Source organism: Acanthochromis polyacanthus, chromosome 10 (assembly GCF_021347895.1).
Source record: "Acanthochromis polyacanthus isolate Apoly-LR-REF ecotype Palm Island chromosome 10, KAUST_Apoly_ChrSc, whole genome shotgun sequence".
Lineage (NCBI taxonomy): Eukaryota > Metazoa > Chordata > Actinopteri > Pomacentridae > Acanthochromis > Acanthochromis polyacanthus.
This window is the reverse complement of record NC_067122.1, coordinates 4,880,708-4,905,521: the sequence shown is the minus strand read 5'-3', so window position 1 is coordinate 4,905,521 and position 24,814 is coordinate 4,880,708. Positions and strand designations below refer to the sequence as shown.

General features: G+C 42.5%; 1 protein-coding gene across 1 annotated transcript in view; it reads left to right on the top strand.

Moving 5' to 3' along the window:
• Positions 1-24,814, top strand: part of fat2 (FAT atypical cadherin 2) — a 152,115-nt gene that overhangs the window by 21,866 nt on the left and 105,435 nt on the right. The window contains exons 2-4 of the mRNA XM_051954476.1: positions 5,895-9,161; positions 11,222-11,533; positions 23,757-23,815. Of these exons, the coding sequence (XP_051810436.1) occupies positions 5,903-9,161; positions 11,222-11,533; positions 23,757-23,815 (3,630 nt within the window). The 5' untranslated portion in view covers positions 5,895-5,902. The remainder of the gene's footprint in view (positions 1-5,894; positions 9,162-11,221; positions 11,534-23,756; positions 23,816-24,814) is intronic.

Below are 24,814 nucleotides of genomic sequence, written 5' to 3'. Positions count from 1 at the left end.
GCTCCATGAAGCTGGAGTTTTTGGCCCTTAAGTGGGCTCTGACGGAAAAGTTCAGGGAATATTTGTTGGGTCATAAGTGTGTTGTCTACACGGACAACAACCCATTGAGTCATCTGTCCTCCGCTAAATTGGGCGCCACCGAGCAGCGGTGGGCAGCCCAACTTGCTGCATTTGACTTTGAAATAAAGTACCGGTCGGGGAGGAGTAATAAAAATGCAGACGCCCTCTCCCGTCAGCACCCACCTGGCCCTCAGGATGTGGGAGCTATGCTCCCAGGTACTGTCATTCCAACTGCGTTGCAACAAGCTTTGGCATCAAAAGAGGTTGAGGTAAATTTAAATGCAATTTCTGCCTTACCACAACACACTCCTTCTGACATTCGTGCCCTTCAGCAGGCTGACCCTGTTATTGAGGAGCTGTTGAGGTTTTGGAGGCGAAGGCAACGTCCCAGCCACGAGGAGCGGCAACAGTTGTCGCTACCTGCGTTGGCTCTGCTCCGGCAGTGGGACCGCCTCATTGAGAAGGATGGTGTTCTTTATCGCCAAGTGTTTCGTTCAGACGGTGGTGAAGCTGTGCTGCAGTTATTGCTACCAGTGGCACTGACCGACGAGGTTTTGACTCAGCTTCACCAGGAGCATGGCCATCAAGGGGTGGAGCGAACGCTGGCCCTCCTGCGGGCTAGGTGTTATTGGCCTGGCATGTCCTCTGCTGTTGCTCAGTGGTGCCAGACCTGTGAGCGGTGTCAGGTTGCAAAGGATGTCCACCCAATAGCTCGCAGCTTTTTGGGGCATCTGTTGGCATCACGCCCAAATGAGATCCTGGCAGTTGATTACACCTGTCTCGAGCCTGCCCAGAACGGCATGGAAAACATCTTGGTGATGACAGATGTTTTTAGTAAGTATACCGTAGCTGTCCCCACCCGCGATCAGCGTGCCTCCACTGTGGCCAAGGTCCTTGTGTCTGAGTGGTTTTATAAGTTTGGCGTACCTGCTCGGTTACACTCAGACCAGGGTCGTAATTTTGAGAGCGCTTTGATCCAACAGCTTTGCAGCCTGTATGGTATTGTTAAATCGCGCACTACCCCGTACCACCCAGCTGGCAATGGTCAGTGTGAGCGATTTAACCGCACCCTCCACAACTTGCTGCGCACTTTGCCAGTCTCCCGGAAAAGGGACTGGAATTCATGTTTGCCTCAGGTTCTGTACTGTTATAACACCACTCCCCATCAGAGCACTGGAGAGTCGCCCTTCCTCCTGATGTTCGGCCAGGAACCGAGGCTCCCAGTGGACTTCCTCTTGGGTCGAGTTGAGAACCCGGTGAGTGGCACCGTTCATGAGTGGGTCCAGGAGCATCAGGCCCGCTTGCAGGTGGCCTTTGATGGAGCCAGAGGACACTTGCAACAGGCAGCTGATCGTAGAAAGAGAAACCACGACCAGCATGTGAAAGATGTGCCTTTGAGTGAGGGTCAGTTGGTGTATGTGCGTGATTTCAGTGCGAGAGGTCCCCATAAGATCCGGGACCGGTGGAGCTCTGCAAGGTACCAGGTGTTGAGAGCCCCTAGGGGAGGTGGTGCTGTATACACCATTGTGCAGATGGATGATCAGTCCAGGGTCAGGCAGGTCCATCGCTCGATGTTGAGGGCTGTGGTTGGGGTGGATCCACCTGCCTCTGTCTCTGTGTCCATTTCACCACCGGTCAGAGAGTCATCCTCCGAAGATGGGAGTTTGGACTGTGACTTGATGGTTCTGAGGCAAGAGACCCCTGGGCCCCCAACTGTCGTGCCCTCCACTCGACCAACTGCAGTGACCCCTACTACACTCCCAGTACTGGTGTCACCAGACGACCGAGACATTTCAGAGGGTGGTCCGTTGGCAGTACCACCGTCTGAGTCATCAGCGCCTTTAGTCTCCCCTCCAGAGAACCATGCTGGGCCTAGTGGTGTTGTCCCGCGCAGGACTGCAAGGTCCACTGCCGGCCACCACCCTAATCCCCACCGTCTCCCACAGCCAGTTAGACAGGAGGTGGTTGCTCCTCCTGTGGTTGTGTCAAATGCGGCTTTCGCTTTGTTTCAGCCTTGGAATTAGCGACCGATGCTGGCATTGATTCGTCCATCGTCGGGGCGACGATGCAAGGAGGAGGGATAGAATGTGGCAGTACAGGCATCAGTGGGTGGTCATGCCTAATTGGCAATGACATAGCCAACCACCCGAGGCGCACCCACTTATAAGAGGGGCGATCCCTACCTGCCATCTCTCTCTCGCTGCTCCTGACAGGTGATGTCATTTCCGGACCGGACGCTTTGCTTCGGACAGGTAACGCGGCTTGTCTGCTCACCTGATGCTTTTGTCTCGCGTAGCAGGGAGCTAATGATTTTGTGTTGTGCTACAGAGTGGCCGACTTGGTGCTCTCCAGGCTCATGTGTGTGTGTGTCATCTGAATGGCCTGCTGTGGTGAGTGTCTTCCTCTCTGCCTGTTACACGGCTGATAATTACCGTGGCTAATTATAGCCTGATTGTAGGTGGACGCTGGTAGCTGTGCGGTACCCTCTCCCTCTTTCGTGGTGTGTGTGTCATACTGGTTGACCTGCTAACTGGTAGGTAGCTTCCTGCACTCTCTGATTTTTGTATACAAACGCGAACTTATTAATGACAGATTCGTCGGGTCCTCAGATCCCTCTGCTAATGGTGCGAGTGACGTCTGCAAATGGTGCGTGAGTGACGTCAGCATCTGCTGACCAGGTTTGCGGCCAGAACTCGAAACGTACATAGCCACCAGCTACGGGGGACCGCTGCTGCTTTGTCTTTGTTTCCTTTTATGCTGCTTTTGCTTTTGTTTTGTCTCTTGGTTGTTGCTTTTGCACCAAGGTTTTAATTGGCATTTAATGTAGGTATTTTAATGTGGCGATTGTGAATAGTGGGGTTAGATCCCTCTCCACATTTGTTTATTTCTTTTGTTTTTGTTCTCATTAGTTTTTATTCAGTTTCTCTGCCTGTTTGCTTAATTTGTTATCTAATTTCTTTTGGTTTTGATATTTTGTCTGGGCAGAGGTTATTATTTTTGTTAATTGAATTGTGTTAATGTGACCCCACTAATTTCTTTTGTGTTGTTCCCTTTAGTTGCTGAGGTCCGGTGGTGGTGGAGGTGACTTGGTGGTGGGGTTCCCCCCCCCCTTCTCGTGTGCTGTGCTTCCCTGGGTTTTAGGTTTCCTCACTGAGTGTGTGCTGTGTGTGACTGTCACGTGTGCCTGGGTGCTTATATTTTTGGTTGGGGATTCTCCACCGACCTGTAGCCTACACACCCCGGTAAGCCTCAGCGTTAATTTAGTTTCCCCCATTCATTTGTCCCTGTGTGAATGGTATTGTAGTGTTTTAACTTGTCTGTTAAATAAAGAATATGTTTTTTTGAATGGAAACGTGTCTCCTCGCCCCTGAGTAAAACGAACTTGTGTGCTTTAAGGGTGAACTTGATTGAAAACTTACTTCCTGGGGCGAAATTCCCCAGGTGGCGTTGTCGGTAACAATATAGTTAGTGTATGATTTGACCAAGACTGTCATACTACAGCCGCTCCATAACACCCCCTCGTCTCGCCACAAAAGCAAACCTCTGCCTAGAATGTTTTAGGGGCACCTTGTGCCACAGTAAATGCATTCATGTAGTGAGAATACAGCAAAAGATTTGAAAACTTGCAGCTGAGATTTACTCTCTTGTGGAACTTGATGGAAGATACGTGATTTGTCAGAAAACACATTTTAACTTTTTTGTTGTTTTTTTGTTGTACTATTTTGGTGGCTTCAAAATGAATACAAAATGTCATTTCACCTGAAGAAGGCAAAGATGTTCTGGCTTAAAACCCAGTGATGGCTGAGCGACGCAAAAAGTCTCATTAATTGCCGCTACAAATTGAAAAGCATGTTTTTGTTGCAATTTCGAATAACTGATCCTTTAAGCAGAGCATGGCTCGCTCTGCTTTGAGAGTTTGAAATTTGACAGATTCGTTCCGTCCACAGGGATAAGCATGTTGAGGTGTTTTCTGAAGACAGAATCCCTCTAAAGCCTGTAATTAATACGCTGGCGATTTCATACATCATTATAACAATCCTGTAGATCCATATCCTTGAGACGGAGATCAATGTGAAATTCGATGTGTAAGCATGCACTATAAACTAGGAGGCAGACACACTGCCAGATTGCAATCGACGAACTATCCGTATCTTAACAAGAACACCCCTCAGACCCCTCAAGCACCTCATCTTCAGCTTCCCAGTCCCCAAAATAGATGCAGAGAAAATTGACAGAAAGTCTGGCGAGATTACAGGATGCCTTAAATCTCTTTTGAAACCCAAACAGTGACCCTGACTGTTGTAATCTGATGATGTGTCACCGACTGAGTGGAGATAAAAACCCACATACCTGTCATCCTCCAGTGAAACCTCCAGCGCCAGTCTACCTGGAGACAGACCTGAATGTTGAGTATCGTATACCAGGGGGAGAGCTGTTCTCACAAACCCATATAAATTATGAGATAATTTATGACACTGGTATTCATAACTTTGCGGCACGATATAAAGGCCTCTTTTGTGCGTTCACATTTCTTTAGACACCTAGATATCAGTGGCTTAACCATGGTGCCAAAATTTGTAGATTTTCCTTGTATAATATCTCTAAACAAGCTTATATTTGTCGAGGAGTGAAGCGGCGGGAAGGGGGTGAGATCTTTTCATCGCTCTGATCTCAAGCAACGGCTTTTCTGCCCTCCAGATTGCTCTGTGTGGATTGCTTTTTGCGCTGGATGAGCTGTCAGGAAGGTAGTGAAGGGCAAAGTGTTCTGCCCCCCAGTTCTCTCTGCTGTCAGCTATGCTTGGTGTGAAATCTGAGCTGGCGTTGTGTGGTCGCGGGCTCGTCGGTAACTTATGCACTTCCATGAATCTTGTGCAGATTCGGGTTTTGCATTAAAGAGAATGATGTGCAGAGGTCTTATTTGCAAACTGTGTTGTCTTTGGGCCTCATGCTCTGCATATACATCTACTTTCTTCGTATTCGACACATTCCTCCCCTCATTGTGTCACTCTGAAGTTGACAAACTTAACTTGCACAGAGAAAAAAAAATCAGCTTAGCCACTGAATGTTATAACTATTGTGGCGTAACTGATAGCATCAAAATAATCAGAATCGGTGCTGTAATGAAGTCAGGATTTAACAGTAAAATATGACAAATAAACCCTCTGAACCCCTTTATGCAAATTAGGGATTATCTGTAAGAAAACTGTTATTAAATACTTCATATTGCAATTTGACTATGTCATCTTTGCAAGTGAGAACGGGTATAAATTAAGCGATTGGGTGACAAATGTACATGCAGCAATCGCTAGCGACCGTTTTGCAGGTTAGGTCTGAACCACCCACTGTCATCCGCATGATGCTGGCTCATCAGACTACAAATCCCTGCTCATAACTCTGCAATGACAAAGGCTTAGGAGTAATAATTTTTGATGAGTGCCTGTTGCAAGTATTCGGCCTGCAAAGGAATAATTATGGGGAAGCCACCTGTCTGAAGAAGCTCAGAGGTAACTTGAACTTGCAGGTCCTGAAACAATGTGTTGTTTTACTTTTTTTCTTTTTTTTTTTTAAATCAAGGCGAGTTGGGACAAGAGTTGGATACTTTGCCACAGGCTTCCCTTCTGCTGTTGTGTCACTGTTTATTCTGTCTGTATTGTATGCTTTGTGGAACTGGAGCTCAGGGGACATGATTGGTCAGTTTCAAAAAGAGTTCAAGAGTTATGAGTGTAGTATGTGTTTTTCTGCAGCTATACAAGACAAGAATAAAGAACTGTAATTGTTCCTGGCTACTTTTGTCCCCGATTTATAATTCATCCCTTTTTCTTTCCTTTTCACAGATCTGTGGATGTTCATGGAGGTACTAAAGATGGCAGCTTCAGGAACAGCGCTCCTTACTTTAGCCACAGTCCTCCTGCACGTGGCAAGGTGTCAAGAGACCATGGATAAAGGAAAAGACAGCTCTCCGCTCAGGTTTACATACCATCTCTACAATGCCACTATCAACGAGAACTCTGCCCCTCGGATGTATGTTGAGACGCCCGTGAAGATGGGCATCAAAGCGACAGATCCGCTCTGGGACATCAAATACAATGTCGTCTCGGGCGACGAGGACGGCTTTTTCCAAGCAGAGGCAGTCCAAATTGGGGATTTCTGTTTTCTCAGAATCAAAACACGCAGCAGTACCTCGGCTCTCCTCAACAGGGAGGTCAGAGACACTTACACTCTCACTGTGGAGGCGACAGAAAGCACTTTTGACTTCCAGGCAAAGACAAAGGTGTTCATCCAGGTGCTTGACACAAACGACTTAAAGCCTCTTTTCTATCCTGCCTCATACAACGTCGCCATCAGGGAGGACACTCCACTGAAGTCAAGTGTGGCCAGAGTTAGTGCTACAGACGCCGACATTGGGAGCAACGCTGAGTTTTATTACTCTTTCACCAGCAGAGCTCATCCTTTTGTTGTTGACCCCTTTACAGGCACAGTCAGCCTGATCAAAAAGCTCAATCACACCCGAATGCAGAGATACGACCTTACAATTTTAGCCGAGGACAGGACAAAAAAGATATCTGGTGTTCAGAAGTTTGGTAATGTGGCCAGGGTCACAGTAAACATACAAAAGATGCCCATGGGTTCACCAGTTATCACACCACCACCGAAGCCCACAATCTCTACAGATGGAAAAGTAACAATCAATGTCCATGTGGAAGCAGGAGTTAAGCCTGTGGAATCCCTTAGTATTGCTGGAGGGGATCCCCACAAGTGTTTTGAGATAATCCCTTTAGGTGTGCAGGGCAGTGACTTCCAGGTGATCTCTACAAAGAGGATTATCTGGTCTCAATCTCCTTTTGGGCTAAATCTGTCCCTTCAAGCTAAAGACAGGAGCTCACCAAGTTTACTTTCTCCAGTTGCACAAGTCCACATTCCAGCTCATCATTACAGCCCAATAGCTTTTTTTGAAGATACCTACATTGTGACATTGAGCGAGTTTTCTCCCCCTAAAACTCACGTAGTTAAAGTTTCTGTCACACCAGTTCCATATAATGTTACATTTAGTCTCAAAAATAACCCAGACAGCGCTAATTTCAAGATAAATCCCAAAACTGGGATAATCATAACTACAGAGAAATTTGACTATGAGAGAAAAGACAGATATGAATTTGACGTACTAGCCAATCACGGTGAGGCTGAGACTCACATTGTGGTTGAGATAACAGATGAAAATGACAACAGCCCGCAGTTCACACTCACATCCTATCAGACCACGCTGGATGAAAACACGCCTGTTGGCAGCAGTGTTTTGAAAGTAGCAGCTTCAGACAGAGACAAAGGCAAAAACGGCTTTGTGACCTATGCTATAGCAAATTCAGGGCCTGTTCCTTTTACGATAGATCCGTTCACGGGCGTCATCTCGACGTCTGAGCACTTGGACTATGAGCTGATGAAACGGCGGTACCACCTGAGAGTTTGGGCTTCGGACAGCGGCAGCCCCTTCAGTCTGGTCAGCGAATGCCCTGTGACGATTACCCTGAACAACATCAATGATAACATCCCTCTGTTTGAGAGGGTGGGCTGCAATGTCACAGTGCCTCCAGACGTACCAATTGGACACACTATTGCTGAGCTGTCGGCCATTGACTTAGATGAGCTGCAGCAGCTGAGGTACGTCATCGAGTCAGGGAATGAGCTCCAAGTTTTTGGTATCGATGCAGTTTCAGGAGCTGTCACGGTCCAACAACCGATTCCCCAGGGAGCCAGTTCATTCACTTTGAGAGTTGTAGCCACAGACGGCAAGCATCACTCTGAAGCCTCAATCGTCAGGATAACTGTTACTAACAAAGGTGATGACGCTACGCTGCGCTGCCTGGAAACAGGCATTGTCAAACAGCTGACTGATAAACTGATAGAATCAATCAAGCCCATTTTAATCAATCAGGAAGAAGATACGTTCTCAGATATCCACATCACCAACCGACACTCTCCCAAATTTAACATGAGCATTCCAAGTTCAATTGACATTGCTGAGGACCATCCGTTAAATTCCACCATTGTTCAGTTCAAGGCAACCGACAATGACTCAGGGTTTAATAGTAAACTCGTGTACACCATATCAAGTGGAAATGAGGATGGCTGTTTCTCCATTGACACTTTCTCTGGTGACCTTCAGTTAGTTTGCCCTCTGGACAGAGAAAGTAAGGAGTTCTACATTTTGAACATAACTGTCTATGACTTAGGAACGCCACAAACATCTGCATGGAAATTTATCGCTGTCAATGTCCTGGATGTCAATGATAACCCTCCTGTTTTCGATCAGTCCAGATATGTGATACGAGTGCCTGAAAACACAGAGGTGGACTCTATTATTTTCACAGCTCGTGCAGTAGACTTGGACACTGAATCAAGTGGTAGCATCCAGTACTCCTTGCTGACATCTACTGACATGTTCAGAATTGATGAACAGACTGGAGAGGTGACGGTGACGGGTCAACTAGATCGAGAAGGCTCACCCAGGCACGACCTCTGGATCGAAGCAAGAGACCAGGCGAGAGTCGGCCCTCAGTTATTCTCCACTGTCGATGTAGTGGTGGTTTTGCAGGACATAAATGACAACCCACCCAAATTTGTACCAAAGGTGTACAAGATAAAAGTTCCGGAAGATGTTCCCGTGGGCACCCTGCTAGTCTGGGTGGAGAGCGTCGACTTGGATCTGGGCAGTGGAGGCCTCGTCACCTACAACCTCAAGAACACCGAGAGCGGGATCTTTCACCTCGACTCCTCCACGGGCGCCTTGACCCTTGAGAGGGAGCTGGACTTTGAGAGACGGGCGTCTTACAACCTCACGGTCCGAGCCGTTGACCATGGCCTCCCTCGCTCCCTCTCGTCTTCCTGCTTCGTGGAGATTGAAGTTCGAGATGTCAACGAAAACCTCCACCGGCCAGTGTTCTCCGAGTTTGTTTATGAAGCTGCCGTGATGGAGGACGCTGCAGTGGGGACATCTGTGGTAACACTTACAGCTTCTGACAAGGATCTTGGGAGAGATGGAATTGTCAGGTACCACATCCACGATGGCTCTGGCCTGGGAGTGTTCACCATTGATGAAGAAACAGGTAATGTAATAATTCTTTTTTGCTTTTTAGTTGAACTGGTGATTCATTTTTGTAGTTTCTTTTCTATTTTTACATTCTGGAGTTGATAGTTTTTGAAATAGTTCATCATAAGTTGATCTTCCTGATGTGGATGGCTTAACCCTTTGATGCACAACAATGTCAAAAGTCACTCATATTCAACGGAAAGTGGGTATCTCTTGACCCATGTTGTGCATCAAATCGTTAAAGAGCTAAACAAGCAGAACAAGCTAACAGAAGACTCGAGTTTGTTATTGTTTTGCTACTAAGAGTTAGACAAGAAGCTCAATATGGCCTTCTTATCTTGATCCAGCATCTGGTTACCTTAGTTTAGCACAAATACTGGAAAGTGAGGGAAGCAAATAGTCTGACTGTGTCTAAAGGTAACAAGATAAACTTATGTCTTCTTTGTTTACTTGATACAAAAAACACATTGTAGAAGCTACAAATCAGTTTTTATGAGGGAGCTGTGTGCCAGATCAGATACCCAACAATCAGTGGAGACTCGAGGGAGTTTCTTGTCGCGCCCAAGATTATGTGATGTGATTGAAAGTCCAATAACAGCTAATATGTGGAGCTTGTTGTAACACTGTTTAGATTGGATGTTTTGTCTTTAAAACTGAAGCGTTTAGATAAAAAAAACAAAAACAGACGGCAACAAAGACAATATTTTCAACTAGGAAAGTCAGAATCGGGTATCGTATGCGTCTTTTGCTCCTGCCACATTCCAAACGTTGAATTTCTGGCAATTTATTTTACAAAATGAAAACAAACCTGGGATTATCATGTACAGCATGTATTAAGTGGCCACAGGTAATAAAAAAACACATATCCTCTACATGCTCTGTGTAAATAGACCCTGCAGTTTAGTAAAAAAGTCCCTGAATTGTTGTAACATGACTGTTTGTTGCAGTTGCATCAGTCATACTTCCTGGTTTGTTTGTTTCTGTGTCTTTTTTAAAAAAAAACTTCATAGTGCAAATGGTTTATTTTTGGCATATCTTTTAAAATCTGACTTGTAGATTAAGGTGATTTTGATGAAATACCCAAATTTCATGCTGATTTGATTAATTTTCCAAAAGAAATCAAAGGTCACACATGATTAGTTCAGTCAACAGCTGATAATTCTTCCTGTTATCACAGTTTCTGGTTGATAAATTGTATATTATTAGCACTTTAAAAAAACAAACAAACATGTCATTCTCACCAGTCAGTGGGTGCTTTGGCTCAGAGGGTTCCTACCCAGTTAACATTTCAGCGTACATTCAGTTTTGCATAGAAAAGTTTGTCTTTTCCAGCTCTATGGAAGCTCTATAATCTGTACAGTAAAACATGTCCTCATGTAGCTTCCCAGAGCCTATGATAAGATGACACATGGATGGTTGTGCAACACGGTATTTCCTCTAGGCTGGTTAAGGTACTTTGATTATTTTTCCTTCAGCATATCCTTTACGGAGGACACCCTATGACCTCGCAGCATATCACGGTGCATTCCATTAGCCTGCTGCTGCATTTTAGGCTCAGATAAAATCTGGGCAAATGGAGTTCTCTGCCATAGTGGACCTGTAATGTAATTAATCTTCTTCTCCGTGTTGCTGCTTTTTAAGTTCTGCTTCTGGGTTTCCACATTTAAACTCCTCCTGACAGGCAACAACATGCAGAAAAGTCACTTTCCCTTGTTTTTAGGGTTCACTGCTGTGCCACAGCTAACCTTTGGTGGCCTCTTGTATAATGCAAGTCAGTTTTGGCAACACAAACGTGGCATCCATGTTACTGAGCAGGGAATGCTAAATATTTCCCAGCCCACCTTTGGGCTCCATTCCAGACTTTTTAAAATGCAAACAGGCGCCCTAAGCGAGATGAAAGTCACGGTGATTGATGTTTCCTCCAGGGTCGTTACAGTGATTAGAGTAAAACTGATTATACTGATAGGTGTTAATTCCTGAGGCACAGCGGCAGGTTTGAAACAACTGAACACCGCTGTGCAGTTCACAGGAGAAAACGAGGTTTAATCTAATTCCGCCCTCTTTCATGTGTCTCAGGTGTAATTCGTACAACAGAGATGCTGGACCGTGAGATGGTGCCTCACTACTGGCTCTCTGTCTACGCCACCGATCTGGGAACCGAGCCTCTGATCTCCTGGACTCATGTTTTCCTGGAGGTCCTGGACGTTAATGACAACGCCCCTGAACTTTCCCAGCCGGTGTATTTTGCTTCAGTCCAGGAGAACGTGGACAAGGTCGACTCCGTCATCCAGGTGTCAGCCACAGATGCAGATACGTCCTCTGAGGGGAAACTTTCCTATGAGATGCTGGAATCACACCGGATGTACTTCGACGTGGATTCTAAGACAGGTAAATAAAAGATTATGAGTCAATGAAAGGAGCACAAAAGGGTTCACAAAGAGCTTTTGATAGATAAAGCGAAACAGTCCAAACAGCAAGAAAACATGATGGGCACAAATGCAATAATAAAATCAATAAAACCCCGATAAGCTATAAAAAAAAAAGATAAAAGTCACGTAAAAGCAAGTCTATACAAATGTGTTTTAAGAAGAGATTCTGCAGCCTTACCTCCTCAGACTGGTCATTCCAAAGGTAAAGGGCCCTGATGGCATGCTGGCTGCTTTTATATTTTTACCTGGACTTGGAACGGCCAGAAGGGCCCAACCTGAGGGTCTGAGGCTGCAAGCTGCCTGATATGGAGTTAATATTTCTGCGATGTAGCTTTGGGCCCGATCCTGGCATGCTTTAAAAATGATCTGTAAAATCTTAAAATCAATTCTAAAAAACATGGAGAGAAGCCAGGTGATGTGATGTTGTCTGCTAACGTCCTTTAAGAAGCTGAGATTCTGAACTAGACGGAGGGACTTGTGTTGTTTTTGTTTGCATTGTTGTAATATTCTTTGTGCATTTCCTATTTGAGCTATTAAGTTTCAAGCCCTACTGACTTTCTACCTGTACACAAAGTAAGAAAAGGAGAAGAAATTGGAGCATCTTTGGGCAGTTTTTGGCCATGCATGTTCAGCTGAAAACATTCATCCATTATCTATCCACTGCATAATCCTCATTAGGGTCGTGGGAGGTCTGGAGTCTATCCCAGCTGACTTAGGGCAAAGGCAGGGGAACCACTCTATCGCAGAGACAAACAAGCACTCTCACATTAACATCTATGGACAATTTAGAATCACCAGTTAACATCAGCCTGCTTTTGGACTGTGGGAGGAAGCTGGAGAAACCCACGCATGCACAGGGAGACCATGCACACTCCATTCAGAAAGATCCAGGGCTGGGATGTGAACTGGGGATCTTCTAGCTGCACGGTGATGGTGTTTACCGCCTAACCACTGTGCAGCCCAGCTCAAAACATGAACATACTAATTTTGCAAACAGTTTTCTAAGAAATAAGTTGAAATTTTCCGATCTAAACAAGACCTAAAACTCAGTAGTTACCTGCATTAGAACTGCAGTCCACTGCAATGAGTGAAAATGACCTTTATGTTGTGATTTGTAGATAAATTAATGTTTCATTGCTCCAATCTGACTCGATAGATGAATTAATGTTTTAGATGATTGATAAAACTAACGAAAAATACCTGGAGAAAACGGTTTGAAAAATCTAAATTAATGACATGTAGCAGCATTGGAATTCTCAGGGCAGCTTTACTTTAAAACACACGGCTCTCTGCTCTGGAACATGTAATTGAAGCTTTTAGGAGGCTGACATACGGACACGAAGATATACAGCAACCCTGGGACGTGGATGTAATTGGATCAGGTTGCGCTGTGTCATCCTCCCATTTCACAAGCAGTTTGTGCAGAAATATATGCTGCATGCTCCCTTCTGATTGATTTACATCTTTATTCAAACTCCCTTTGTGATTATAAGACATCTGGAGGACTTCTCGTCTTTCTCTCCTGCAAATTGTTTCGACATATCTGCGTACGTCGCCACGGCCCAATGGCAGATTTACATTTTGATTCACGGGTATTACCGCGGCTGTAAAGCCTAACTGCGTGTTATTTCCCACAAGGGGGGTTGATGAAAAATGAAGTATATCTGCTAATGCTCTGTTGCAAGTCTGAGCGGAGAAGCGATGCAGAACGTGGGCGTGTTGCGGAGACGGCTGAGCTGCAAAACGCAACTTCATAATAATACAAAACCCCATTAGAGGTCAGTCACAAACTCACTCATGTGCAATCTGAGAGAAAAAAAACAACAACTTTACATGGCAGGGAAAAGAAGAAGATGCCTGGAACCCCCTCGGGTGTCGGTGTGCTCTTCGCTGACAGTTGCAGCTGAATCACCTGGTGAGGTCTTTGATGTTCAAGCAAATGAGCGCAGCATTAGCTCTTACGCTACAAGTCACTGCAAGTCTGGTCCTCTTCTTCTAATCTCCCGTGGTGTTTGTCCACACCCTACGGCCAGTGTACCGAAGGATCACAGGGAGAGGGGAAGAGCTGTGTTAATAGCGAGACGTCACACAAAGCAAGGCAGGGCAGGAGGTGTTGAAACAGCCGGAGAGTGTCGCATTATGACATTTTTTTTATGTGTAAATGCAGGTGTATTTGATCTTCATTTACTCATGCACACAAGCACAGGATGAAATGTGTTTGGCTGAAAAGAGGTTATTGTATCCGTCTGTCCTTTCTGTATTCTGAGGATTTCCTAATGTCAAGACCGAGCTGTGGTCTGAGGGCATTTCACTGTTGTTGACCTAATTTTATGTGAAAAACCCCCTGAACTTTACTCTTTCTTCCTTACTTGGATCCTGGTTGGCTTCCAGGAATTAATCCTCTATTGCTCCACATAAAATAGGAATAGAACAATGAAGAGAAATTGGTTTAAGGTGACGTATAACTGGTGGAACAGGAAGAGACACGAGTAAACGCATGAACATCCTAACTGCTTTTACAAAAAAAAGGAAGTGCAAACATTGAAAATGTCACAAACACAAGAACGAAACTGGACAAATATGATCTAAACAATGCTATATGCTCTAAAATTAGCTTACAAGTACAGGAAATGCTAATTTAAACTCAGGAAAAGAGACTGTCTTGCCAAAAATAAGTATAATTTTATGGTTCAGAGCCACTTAATTCTATAATCTGAAAAAATAAGTTCCCACCTGGACCCCACCAGAATCAAAGTACAGTAGATCAGAATTTTACATTTTTTAATTTTCTTTTTGGTCTGAGGGCATTTCAGTGTATGTAGTTGACCTAATTATATGTGAAAAACCCCCTGAACTTTACTATTTCTTCCTTACTTGGATCCCTGTTAGCTTCCAAAGATTAATCCTCTTTTGCTCCACATAAAATAGAAATAAAACGATGAAGAGAAGTCGGTTTAAGGTGACATATAACTGGTGGAACAGGAAGAAACATGAGTAAAGGCATGAACCTCCTAACTGCTTTTACCACATAAAACAAATGTGAACATTGAAAATGTCAAAAACAGAGAAAAGAAACTGGACAAATATGATTTAAACAACACTTTATGCTCTAAAATTAACCTACAAGTACATGAATTGCTAATTTAAACTCAGGAAAAGAGACTGTCCTTCCAAAAGTATGTGGATTTTCATGGTTCAGGGCCAAATAATTGTAAAGTCTGAATATTAAGTTCCTACCTGAACCACCAGAATCAAAATCAAAGTACATAATAGTAGATCGAAATGTAATATTTGAAATTCTCTTTTTGTTTTTAGCATTTTGTGCTTTCTTCATAAAGGATTAAATTGTTACTTGGTGATTTGGCCGGATCCCAGACTTCTCAGTTCTTACATAAATGAAATAATAGTTGAATTGCTTGTCACAGCAACATAGGTTGATTCATGTAACCAAGATTAGACCCAAACAGCATCGTTTTAGACACTGCTGCTAGAGGGAGGAACCGGTTGCAGGAACTTGGTTCTACACTCTGCTGTGGAAGGACTCGACTGGCCTCCACAGAAACCTGAACTGAACCCCATCCAGCAGCTCTGGGATGAAGTTTATCAGACCTTATCACCCAGCATCAGCGCTCCCTGATGCTTCAGTGGCTGAGTGGGAGCGGATCCTTTGAGCCGTTCTGGAGGCTGTTACAGCGGCGCCGTAATTGCTCACGGTTTCTGGATGACACGTTCAGCAATCACATAAGAGTTTAATACCAATCGTCCACATGCTTTAGCTCATGTGCTTTAAATCATTTGGGGGATGTGTTGACATTCACTTTGACCTTTTACTTGAAAGTAGCACAACTGCTACTACAGTAACCTGCCATGGAAAGTCATTTGACCATGACAAATTCAAGAGAAACTGATCTAATGAATACGGGTAAAGGGAGGGAGATTGTTTCCCCTTGAAGAACATACATGTGCTGTTGAAACCGTGTCTTTACAACAAGACCCACCTTGTCTTATTTTCAGAAATGAATGTGCTATTACTAATGTACAAGGTGACTGGTATAGAATTCTTTCATGCCGTGACAGGCTGAGAATGACTCACGGTCATACGCTGGTTTCTTACTGTTCTCCTGCAGCATGGATACTCTTTATACTGCCACAGCATCTGTCTGTCTGAATTAACCCAGAACAATTAGCCGATGAAGTTTCAGCAGGACAGGATTTGGTGCTTAGCAATGAAAACATTCAAATTAAATCCCGTCCAGTCTGTTTTTATTGAGCTGCTGCTGCTTCAGAAAACAAGTGTGGTTTGGTTATGTAAGTTGAATGCAGGTTTCATGATGTGTTTCACTCACAGAAAAACTTTGTTTGTTGACAAGGCCAGGCAAGTTAGGAATGTTCCCAATTCATCAGCATTTTGCAACAGCAAATTCCTCAAGAATTTTTATTGCCGAGCGTCTAAGATCCTTAAACTGATATGATATGATGAATTCTGTTGTTTTGCTTTATTTGGGATTCGTATGATTTAAATTTAGAGGCCTTAAACTGAGAAGGGTTTTGAAAGGAGGATGAATGTGGCATCCTATGCTTTATAGTTGTCAACAAATCTAATTGCAAAAACAATGAACTGGTCCCTGTTAAACTCTTTAATATCACTTGACTGCTCTGTTTCACCAACATGTACCACCAGCACAAGCAAAGGTCTGTTCATCCACAGCTGAAAATAGTCCTCCAGAAAATCTGCAGTAGCCACATGCATTGGGGAATTTAAGCCTTTTTTTTAAAGAAGAAAATGTGAGTGTGCTTGGTTGTCTGTTTCAACAGACTGGTGACCTGTCTAAGGTGAACCCTGCCTTCACTGTGAGTCAGCTTAGATAGACTCCAGCCCCCCACGACCCTGAAAATGAATGAAGCAGTGTATAAAAAATGAAACAATGGATGGTTTGAGGGCTGGTTCAGTACCGAGTTTGAATTTGCTTTTTGCATTTTGACACACAATCAGCTTTTGAGCAGGAAAACTGGTACCAGAGCGACAACTAAGACTTGACTGGTTAATACCAAAGAACGCCACCGTTCAAAAGTTTGGTGTCACTTAGAAATGTCCATACTTGAGAAAGAAAATCTTTTTTTTCAATGAAGATCACATCAAATGAATCAGAAATCCAGTCTAGACATTGTTAATGTGGTAAATGTCTATTCTAGCTGTAAATAGCTGATTTTTAATGGAATATCTCCATAGGGGTACAGAGGAACATTTCCAGCAACCATCACTCCTGTGTTCTAATGCTACATTGTGTTAGCTAATGGTGCTGAAAGGCTCATTGATGGTTAGAAAACCCTTGTGCTGTTATGTTAGAACATGAATAAAAGTGTGAGTTTTCATAGAAAACATGAAATTGTCTGGCTGACCCCAAACTTTTGAATGGTAGTGTAAATCAGCAGCAATTAAGTTAAATTAATTCAATTTTTATCAAACTATATTGAATCTGTTGAATTCAGCAAAGAAGAAAAGTCAGAGTAGTGGTGTGTGGAAAGCCAATGATGTATTTCTCTATTTTTTTCTGACATTCAATGTTTAACTTCACCATTTATGAATAGAGCTGCAACCAACAGAGTGCCGTTCTCATAATAAAATCGCTTTAATCAGTTTTCCAGCAGCAGTCCGTGGGAGAGACAAACTGCCTCTTTGCACTTCGACAGAAGTTCAGAATAAACTTAAGTAACAGAAACAGGTGTTCAAACAGACGTATCCGGTGGCGTAATGATGCAGCTCTGTGGCGGCTGTCGAAAACGAAACTGGTGCTTTGAATGTTTGCTAGCTGAACCAATTCTCAACCCCTTCCACTATCAGAACGGGCACCCTATTTTTGTTGATAGAAGTGAAATAATAAAAGAAGAGAAATCGCAAACACTACTCTAAACATTTGCAAGACCTCGTGTGAATTCACATTTTTAAGCGTCACCACTGTGGTTTAGTGAAATGTGTTCCTTTCCACTAAAGTTTAAAGGATTTCTATCTGTACATTCAGTATCTGAATGCACCCCTGCACAGTGTTCATGTTGAGAATGAGACGAGGTGAAGAGTTTTACCTCCCAGGTCTCTGATCAGAGTGTAGTGGTAGAATCACAGAGGGTTCTTTAACGTCCAGTGAATTATTTTTAAACCAGCTGATCTTGCAGTTAGCGATGAATTGAGCTCTTTGCACCTCTTTTTATTCTTGTTCATCCACACAACTTGACCTGCATACATTTGTTATTGTCCTTCCTGGACAGTTGTTCGTGCATTATTAATTCCTTGGAGCATTCAGATTTAGTCATCATACTCATTCCTCTGATGGAATGTTTGAAATTTTTATACTTCCTCTTTTGATTGGCATTTCTTTATTTTTTCTTAACTCAAGTCCAAGAATTCCCGTGTGCCTAGACTGTCCTTTTGCACAGAAGTGGCAAATCAATGAATCTTTAAAGAGAGAATTCGACATTCTTAATTCAACAAAGAAATTCCCTTTCCACGGACACTTGTCTCAGTGTCTCAGTGTGACCGATTGACTTTCTTTGTGAGTCTTTGGCTCCCCTCGCTCATTGATTTTTCTAAAGTGTTTCTCTAAAATTTAGGACTTGTCCCAGTCGAAAAGGTGATTTGACAGCGTGTGACATAAAAGCAACATTAAGAAAGAAAGGAAAAGGGGGGAGGGGGAAGTAGCAGCCACAGAGTTGTAGACTTGCAGTGAATCTGGAGAGAACCATGTGGAAACAAACAAACCGGGCCCCGAAATGCCAGACAACGCTGTTTATCTTCACGTGGGTTTGACAGCAGTCCAGCACGACTGAGTGAAAACAGGCGACGAGGGAGAGACGAGGCTTTACGCCGATTCCCACGTCTGCTCTAATGACAGAAACACACTTTCTAATGTGCCCCACCTGTCCTAATGATGTCCTCCCAGCAGGGCTTGTTTGCACTGTTGTAAAAGGATTGAGCGACCCTCAGCGGGGTCTTTCTCTCCACTCGTGACCCCCAGTTCCTTCTGCAGACGGCAGCTCCCACGTCCTCTCATTCCTGCACTCGGTCCCAACATGTAAACGCCTCTATCCAGCTTTTTGTTTCCCTCCAGCTTCGGCTGCTATAGAGGATCAAGCTAGCCGAGTTATTATATGCTGTTGAATTCCGATAAATGCTCCTCTTACCTGGAATCGGATGGCTATTGAAATTATTCACTTTTGCAATTTGTAACATAAACAAGTAATTATAAGCCATTAATTTTGCGTATAACTGATTACCCAAAATGAATGAAAGCATTCACTAAAAGAGCAGCAGCTCACAATTATTTCCATCATTAATTAATCTGCCAGCTACTTTTTTTTTTGGTTAATTTATTAGATGTTTGGTCTGAAAAGTTTGGCTTAAGATGACAAATGTCTTGTTTTATCCACAAGAGGATAAAAAAAACTGAAAATATTCATTTAAGAAGCTGCAATCAAATGATTTAGACCAATTATTTCTTATAAATGATGCAAAACTATAAATCATTTATGAAAATAGCAGGAGATTATTTTAATAGTTCATATCTAATGAATGAATCATTGCAACTCTAAGAATTACTCAAAGGAGTTGTATTACAACAGAAAAACACTGATGCATTCAAATTTATACTGAACTTTGACAGTAGTATTTAACACAATCTTAAAGTACTCATTTTGCAGAGTTATATATTGTATTCCAATTTTTATTGATTTATAGATGCATTAAATGCATTTATTAAAACAGTGTTTTTGCTGTAGATGGTTGAACTTCTTCACTGTCCAAAAGTTTGAGATCACTGACAAATGTTCTTATTTTTTGAAAGAAAATCTTTTTTTGAGTGAAGATAACATTAAATGAATTAGAAATCCAGTCTAGACATTGTTAATGTGGTAAATGATTATTCTAGCTGGAAACGGCTGATTTTTAATGGAATATCTCCATAGAGGTACAGAGGAACCTTTCCAGCAACCATCACTCCTGTGTTCTAATGCTACTTTGCGTTAGCTAATGGTGTTGAAAGGCTCATTGATGATTAGAAAACCCTTGTAGAATTATGTTAGCACATGAATAAAAGTGTGAGTTTTCATGGAAAAGGTGAAATTGTCTGGCTGACCCCAAACTTTTGAACTGCATTGTATAAATATATAATAATAACCTCATGACATTATAGTTTCTAAATAAACCTTTTGAATATAGTTTTGTTTTTTTGTAAAATGTTACTTGAATAACTATCACATTTTAAAAACAAGACATAAAATCTTGAAAGTACAGCTGCACTGAATGCCCTAAAACGTCGTGGAGCTGACGTGTGAAGACAGCTGTCTGTAGATGTGGTTTACACACGGTTGTCAGATGAGCAGTTAATGCAGCAGTAAAGGTGACCGGGAGAAAGGAAATGTGGCAACACAAATGTGTTTCCTGGAAGGCTGTCCGCAGTTGTTCTCACAGAAAATGTCAGAAACCACAAATTGAAAGCACAGTTCAAGCCCTGACTCCTTTCATTCTCAGTTTGGGAGGAAGTTGTAGAAATTTTCAGACGCTGCCTCCCCCTCTTCCAGTGACAGAAATGCTTGTTCAGGGAGTGCGTTTCCACAGATATCTGACAATCAGATAAGCACTTCTGATAATTACTACAGGCACTTTAAGGCTTTTGCTGTGCTTCCAGCCAACATCTGGTCTGCATCCTGTTTCTGTAACTTTAAAGACCGGCCATTTAAGACTCTTGTGCTCTTTACACAGAGATCGGTTTTCTATCAGGCTGTTCACTGTCACTTTTCATCTGATTTACTGCGTGCTTCACCACAAACTGTGTGAAAGTGTGCACCGTTTGTGTGTTTCACTGCATGCTGTCGTACTCACGGGTGGCGATCGACGCTTTGCTCTGTAGATGGCATTTTTGCACAGACTCTTTTTTGTTGTTTTTAAGACAACACTGATGCATTTCAGTTTAAACATAGTAAAAAGGTTATGTTTTTAATAAATAGATATATCTGTAAAACACGCCCAGTTGATTACTTTCATGAAGACAAATGTTTTTTTTGTATTACAAGCTTTCTGTTATTTTCTGTTTACATATCGAAATGCTGTGTCAAATACACAATTTCAGATATCTCTTTTTAACACTCCATAAATCAGAAAACATTTTCAATAGATAGATAAGCAGTTTTAGTTTGAAATCTATGGGGTTTCACTTTAGTCTCTACGTTCTGAAATGGATGCTTATTAATGCGGACATCTATGGTTTGCCATATCAAGGTAACTTTAGCTGGAAGAAAATTAAAACGTCAGTCTTTGTTATTCCGCCAAGAGGGCAGAGCTTTGGCAGAGTTATGTGATGATCGCCGTTGGGTTGTCGGTCTGTCTGTTTGTCACTTCGCAACATTACTCTAAAACAGACCAACAGATTTGGATGAAATTTTCAGGGAAGGTCAGAAATGACACAAGAACCACTGATTAGATTTTGGCAGTGATGCAGCTTTTAGTCTGGATCCACAGATTTGTTATAGATTTGTGTATCATTGAGAGATACCAGCACGGCGTCACTGTAACCATGACAACAAGTGAACACTTATCAGCTGCCTGCTGACGATCACATGACTGCAATCCTGCTAAAAATCCACCGCTGAGGACTTGTTGGGACTTATCCATCGAAAGTGATTCAAGGAATAATTGATTAAATTGTGTGGGTGTTACAGAGTCCCATCAATTCCTGCCATCTGCTACATATTTACGGTCACTGTATCTGTCCATAACGTACATGCTATTACAATAATAGTAATAATGATTTTTTTTAAAGACTCAACAAATAAAATTACTTATTATTGCTAAATATTTACTTGCTTTGTCTTCTGTCAGCATCAAATCTATCCCTTTTTTAAAAGAAGCTCTCCAGAGGCATTTGGTTTTATATTCATTTTGGCATGTAGACGGCTTCATTTATCATCAAGTGTGGGAAACAGTCACAGACAATCTAGTCATTTTTGAAAATAAGACACCCTGCGGACTCTGCTAGTAATAAAATATAAAATAAAAGATTTTTATTCTTTGTGCGTCGGTACTGGTCAATAACCCAGTGGTCGAGGATGACTGTGTTAGAAGCTCACTATTTTGATTATATGACTAAAAAAAAAGAGTCTTTGATACTTCAGAAGAAGGCCAGTTCAGCAGGATTCATAATAATTTCTCAGCCGTCTTTGCTTTGGTGTTAAAGCAGATAAAAACACACCTCCTCCTCTCCAGATCCTCACCTGACCCTCATGATGATTACCCAGCGTGTCTCAGCTATTAGAGCTAATAGCTGCTCTAAAACACTTAATTTATTTAGATTAGACCAGATGAGGGCCGGCGATCCTCTCCAAAGCAGCAGAGAAAAGAGAGCAGAGGGCATCGCTAAACTAAACGAGAAAATCAGCAGCCTGGAACAGTCAAGTGGCAAACTTTATTTTAGTAGGTTTGGAAAGATAATTTCACCCTTTTTTTCTGCTAATGACATTTTTATTGTATTTGTGGATGATATTGTGATCCAGAAATGTAATGATTTCAAAGTTATGCCTAATAACTTGTGGCTCAATCTCTCATTAAAAAAAAAAAAAACAGCATCAAAAGTCTATTTGAGTGAAAATGTCCCAACCAGCCAAGAGCAAAACAACTGATTTGTCAACTAATGTACCGGGATTCCTTCAATTGAAACAAAAGTAGAAGAAAGAAAGAACAACAGAAATCCAAGCAGACAAACTGTCTGATTAGATTCAGATTTGGTTTTCAGATTTGGTGTGAACTCCTCTTTCTCAGCAGCTGTATCAGAAACAAACATGCGGTTATTTGCCGTCTCTGAGCCGCTCTGCAGTCGAGCTGACAGCGTATCAACAGAGCCTCTGATTGGCTGTACAGCTCTGTGATTTATTCAGAATAATTTAACCAAATTCTGCTCCTTCTAGGTGAGGGTGACAGTACAGGCCAGAACCTGACGAAACCTCCTCAGCATCCACTGTGATTGTTTTCTGGTCACATAATTATCACTGGTGCAAAAACTGTTTATTTGTTTGTGTTGCTGCGACATGTTTTTGATCAGGAATATGTAGAGGCTCGTTCAACAGTTTCATATTAATGTGAATCAAGTGTTTCTAGTATAAAAATATCCTTTAATTGTTTAAGTTCATTCTTGACTTTCTTTTATGCAAGCAGAAAAAGCATTTTTTTTCCTTTTTTTGCCTGACATGTTAATTTCTTGTCTTCTTCTTCCTCTTCTTCCTCATCTTCTTTATCTTTTTTCTTCTTTTCCTTCTACTCCTTCTCCTTCTTTGCCTCCTTCTTTCTTCTCCTCCTTCTTTTCTCCTCTTTCTTCACCTACTTCGTCTTCTCCTCCTCCTTCTTCATTTTCCTCTCCTCATCTTTCTTAACCTCCGTCTTCTCAACAATCTTCTTCTCAGTGTTCTTCTACTTCTTCTCCATCTCCTTTGTCTCATTTTCTTCTTCCTCTTCCTCCTTCTTCTTCTCCTCCTGCTTCTTCGTCTTCCTTTTCTTCTTCTCCTCCTCCTTCCCCCTTTTGTCTCCCTCTTCCCCTCCTCTGCATTCTTCTTCTCTTTCTTCTCCTTTTCCCCCTACTTCTTCTTCTCCTCCTTCTCCTTCTTGTTCATCTTTTTCTCCTCCTTTGAAAAGATATTTTCACCCTTTGTCTCTTTCTTCCCTTTCTCCTCCTCCTTCCTCTTCTCTTCCTTCTCCTTCCTCTTCTTCACTTTCTTCTTCTTCTTGCTCTTCATATTTTTCTTCGACTTCTTCTCCTCCTTCATCTTCTTCTTCGTCTTCATTTCCTCCATCGTCTTTATCTTTTCCACTGCTTTTCTCACCTCTCCTTCTTGTCCTCCTCCTCGTCAAACATTAAAAATCTTTATAGTTTTGCGTTGTTTTTCGTTGTTGTTGTTTCGTGTTGTGCACATATACTTGCTCCGTGCACACACTCCCTCAGGATGGTACACTTTAAGGTGAACATGCTCAAACACACACACTACCAACAACAACCAAACAGAAAAAAGCTGCCAAAATAGCAGCCATAAACCAGTAAACCACGATGTGTTTGCTTAGGTGTGAGACACGTTTGTTTGTTTAGCTGTGATTAGCTCTCTGACTTGTGTGTGTGTGTGTGTGTGTGTGTGTGTGTGTGTGTCCTCAGGTGTTATCAGCACTCTCTCTGCTCTGGATCGGGAGGATAAACAGGAGCACAGCATCGAGGTGAGCCGCTCACAAACAACATCTTCACATCCCTTTAGACTGGCGCCGAAATGCGGGGAAAAAAACAAATCCTGCAGCTCTGAAATACATCAGAAGTCCAGGAGTACCAATAAATCTATAACGATGCGTGTTGCAGAGGCTGTAGAGGTATAGCTGGGGCGCAGGTTGTGCTGCTGAAAACAAGCCGTCTCGTCGATATATTTTGCTGTGCGGCAGAATCGTGAATTAGCAGCTAAAGATCAGATTTGAAATCCCAAGCCTCAGAGCAAGAGTTTATCAGCAGTATACACAGAAAATCCATGAGAGCAAAGAAAACATGAAGGACGATATCAACAGGAGCATTAAAGTCTACTCAAATGGAAATACTGTTGCCCTTTTGTACTTGTAGTAGCTTTGAGTCTGTTTAATGACAAAATCATTTGATCCTGACATTAAGACTTCAGTGTACCTTCTCTGCCTGCTTCAAATGCAGTCAGAATGACATAAATTTACCATCCAATAATCAGTATTCCTGTGTAAAATGCACACTGGTCGTGACTTATAAAAAAAATCATTCTTCTCTGGAGGAGCTGTAGGTTTACCCCCAAAAATAGTAAATGGTCTACACTTACACTACTGGTCGAAAGTTTGGGGTTTTCCATGAAAACTCACACTTTTATTCATGTGGTAACATAACTGCACAAGAGTTTTCTAACCATCAATGAGTCTTTCAGCACCATTAGCTAACACAATGTAGCATTAGAACACAGGAGTGATGGTTGTTGGAAATGTTCCTCTGTACCCCTATGGAGATATTCCATTAAAAATCAGCTGTTTACAGCGAGAATAGTCATTTACCACATGAACAATGTCTAGGCTGTATTTCTGAATAATTTAATGTTTTCTTCATTAAAAAAAAAAAGGTTTTCTTTCTAAAATGAGGGCATTTCTAAGTGACCCTAAACTTTTGAACGGTAGTGTATATAGTGCATTTCTACATCATTGGTACGCAAAGCGCTT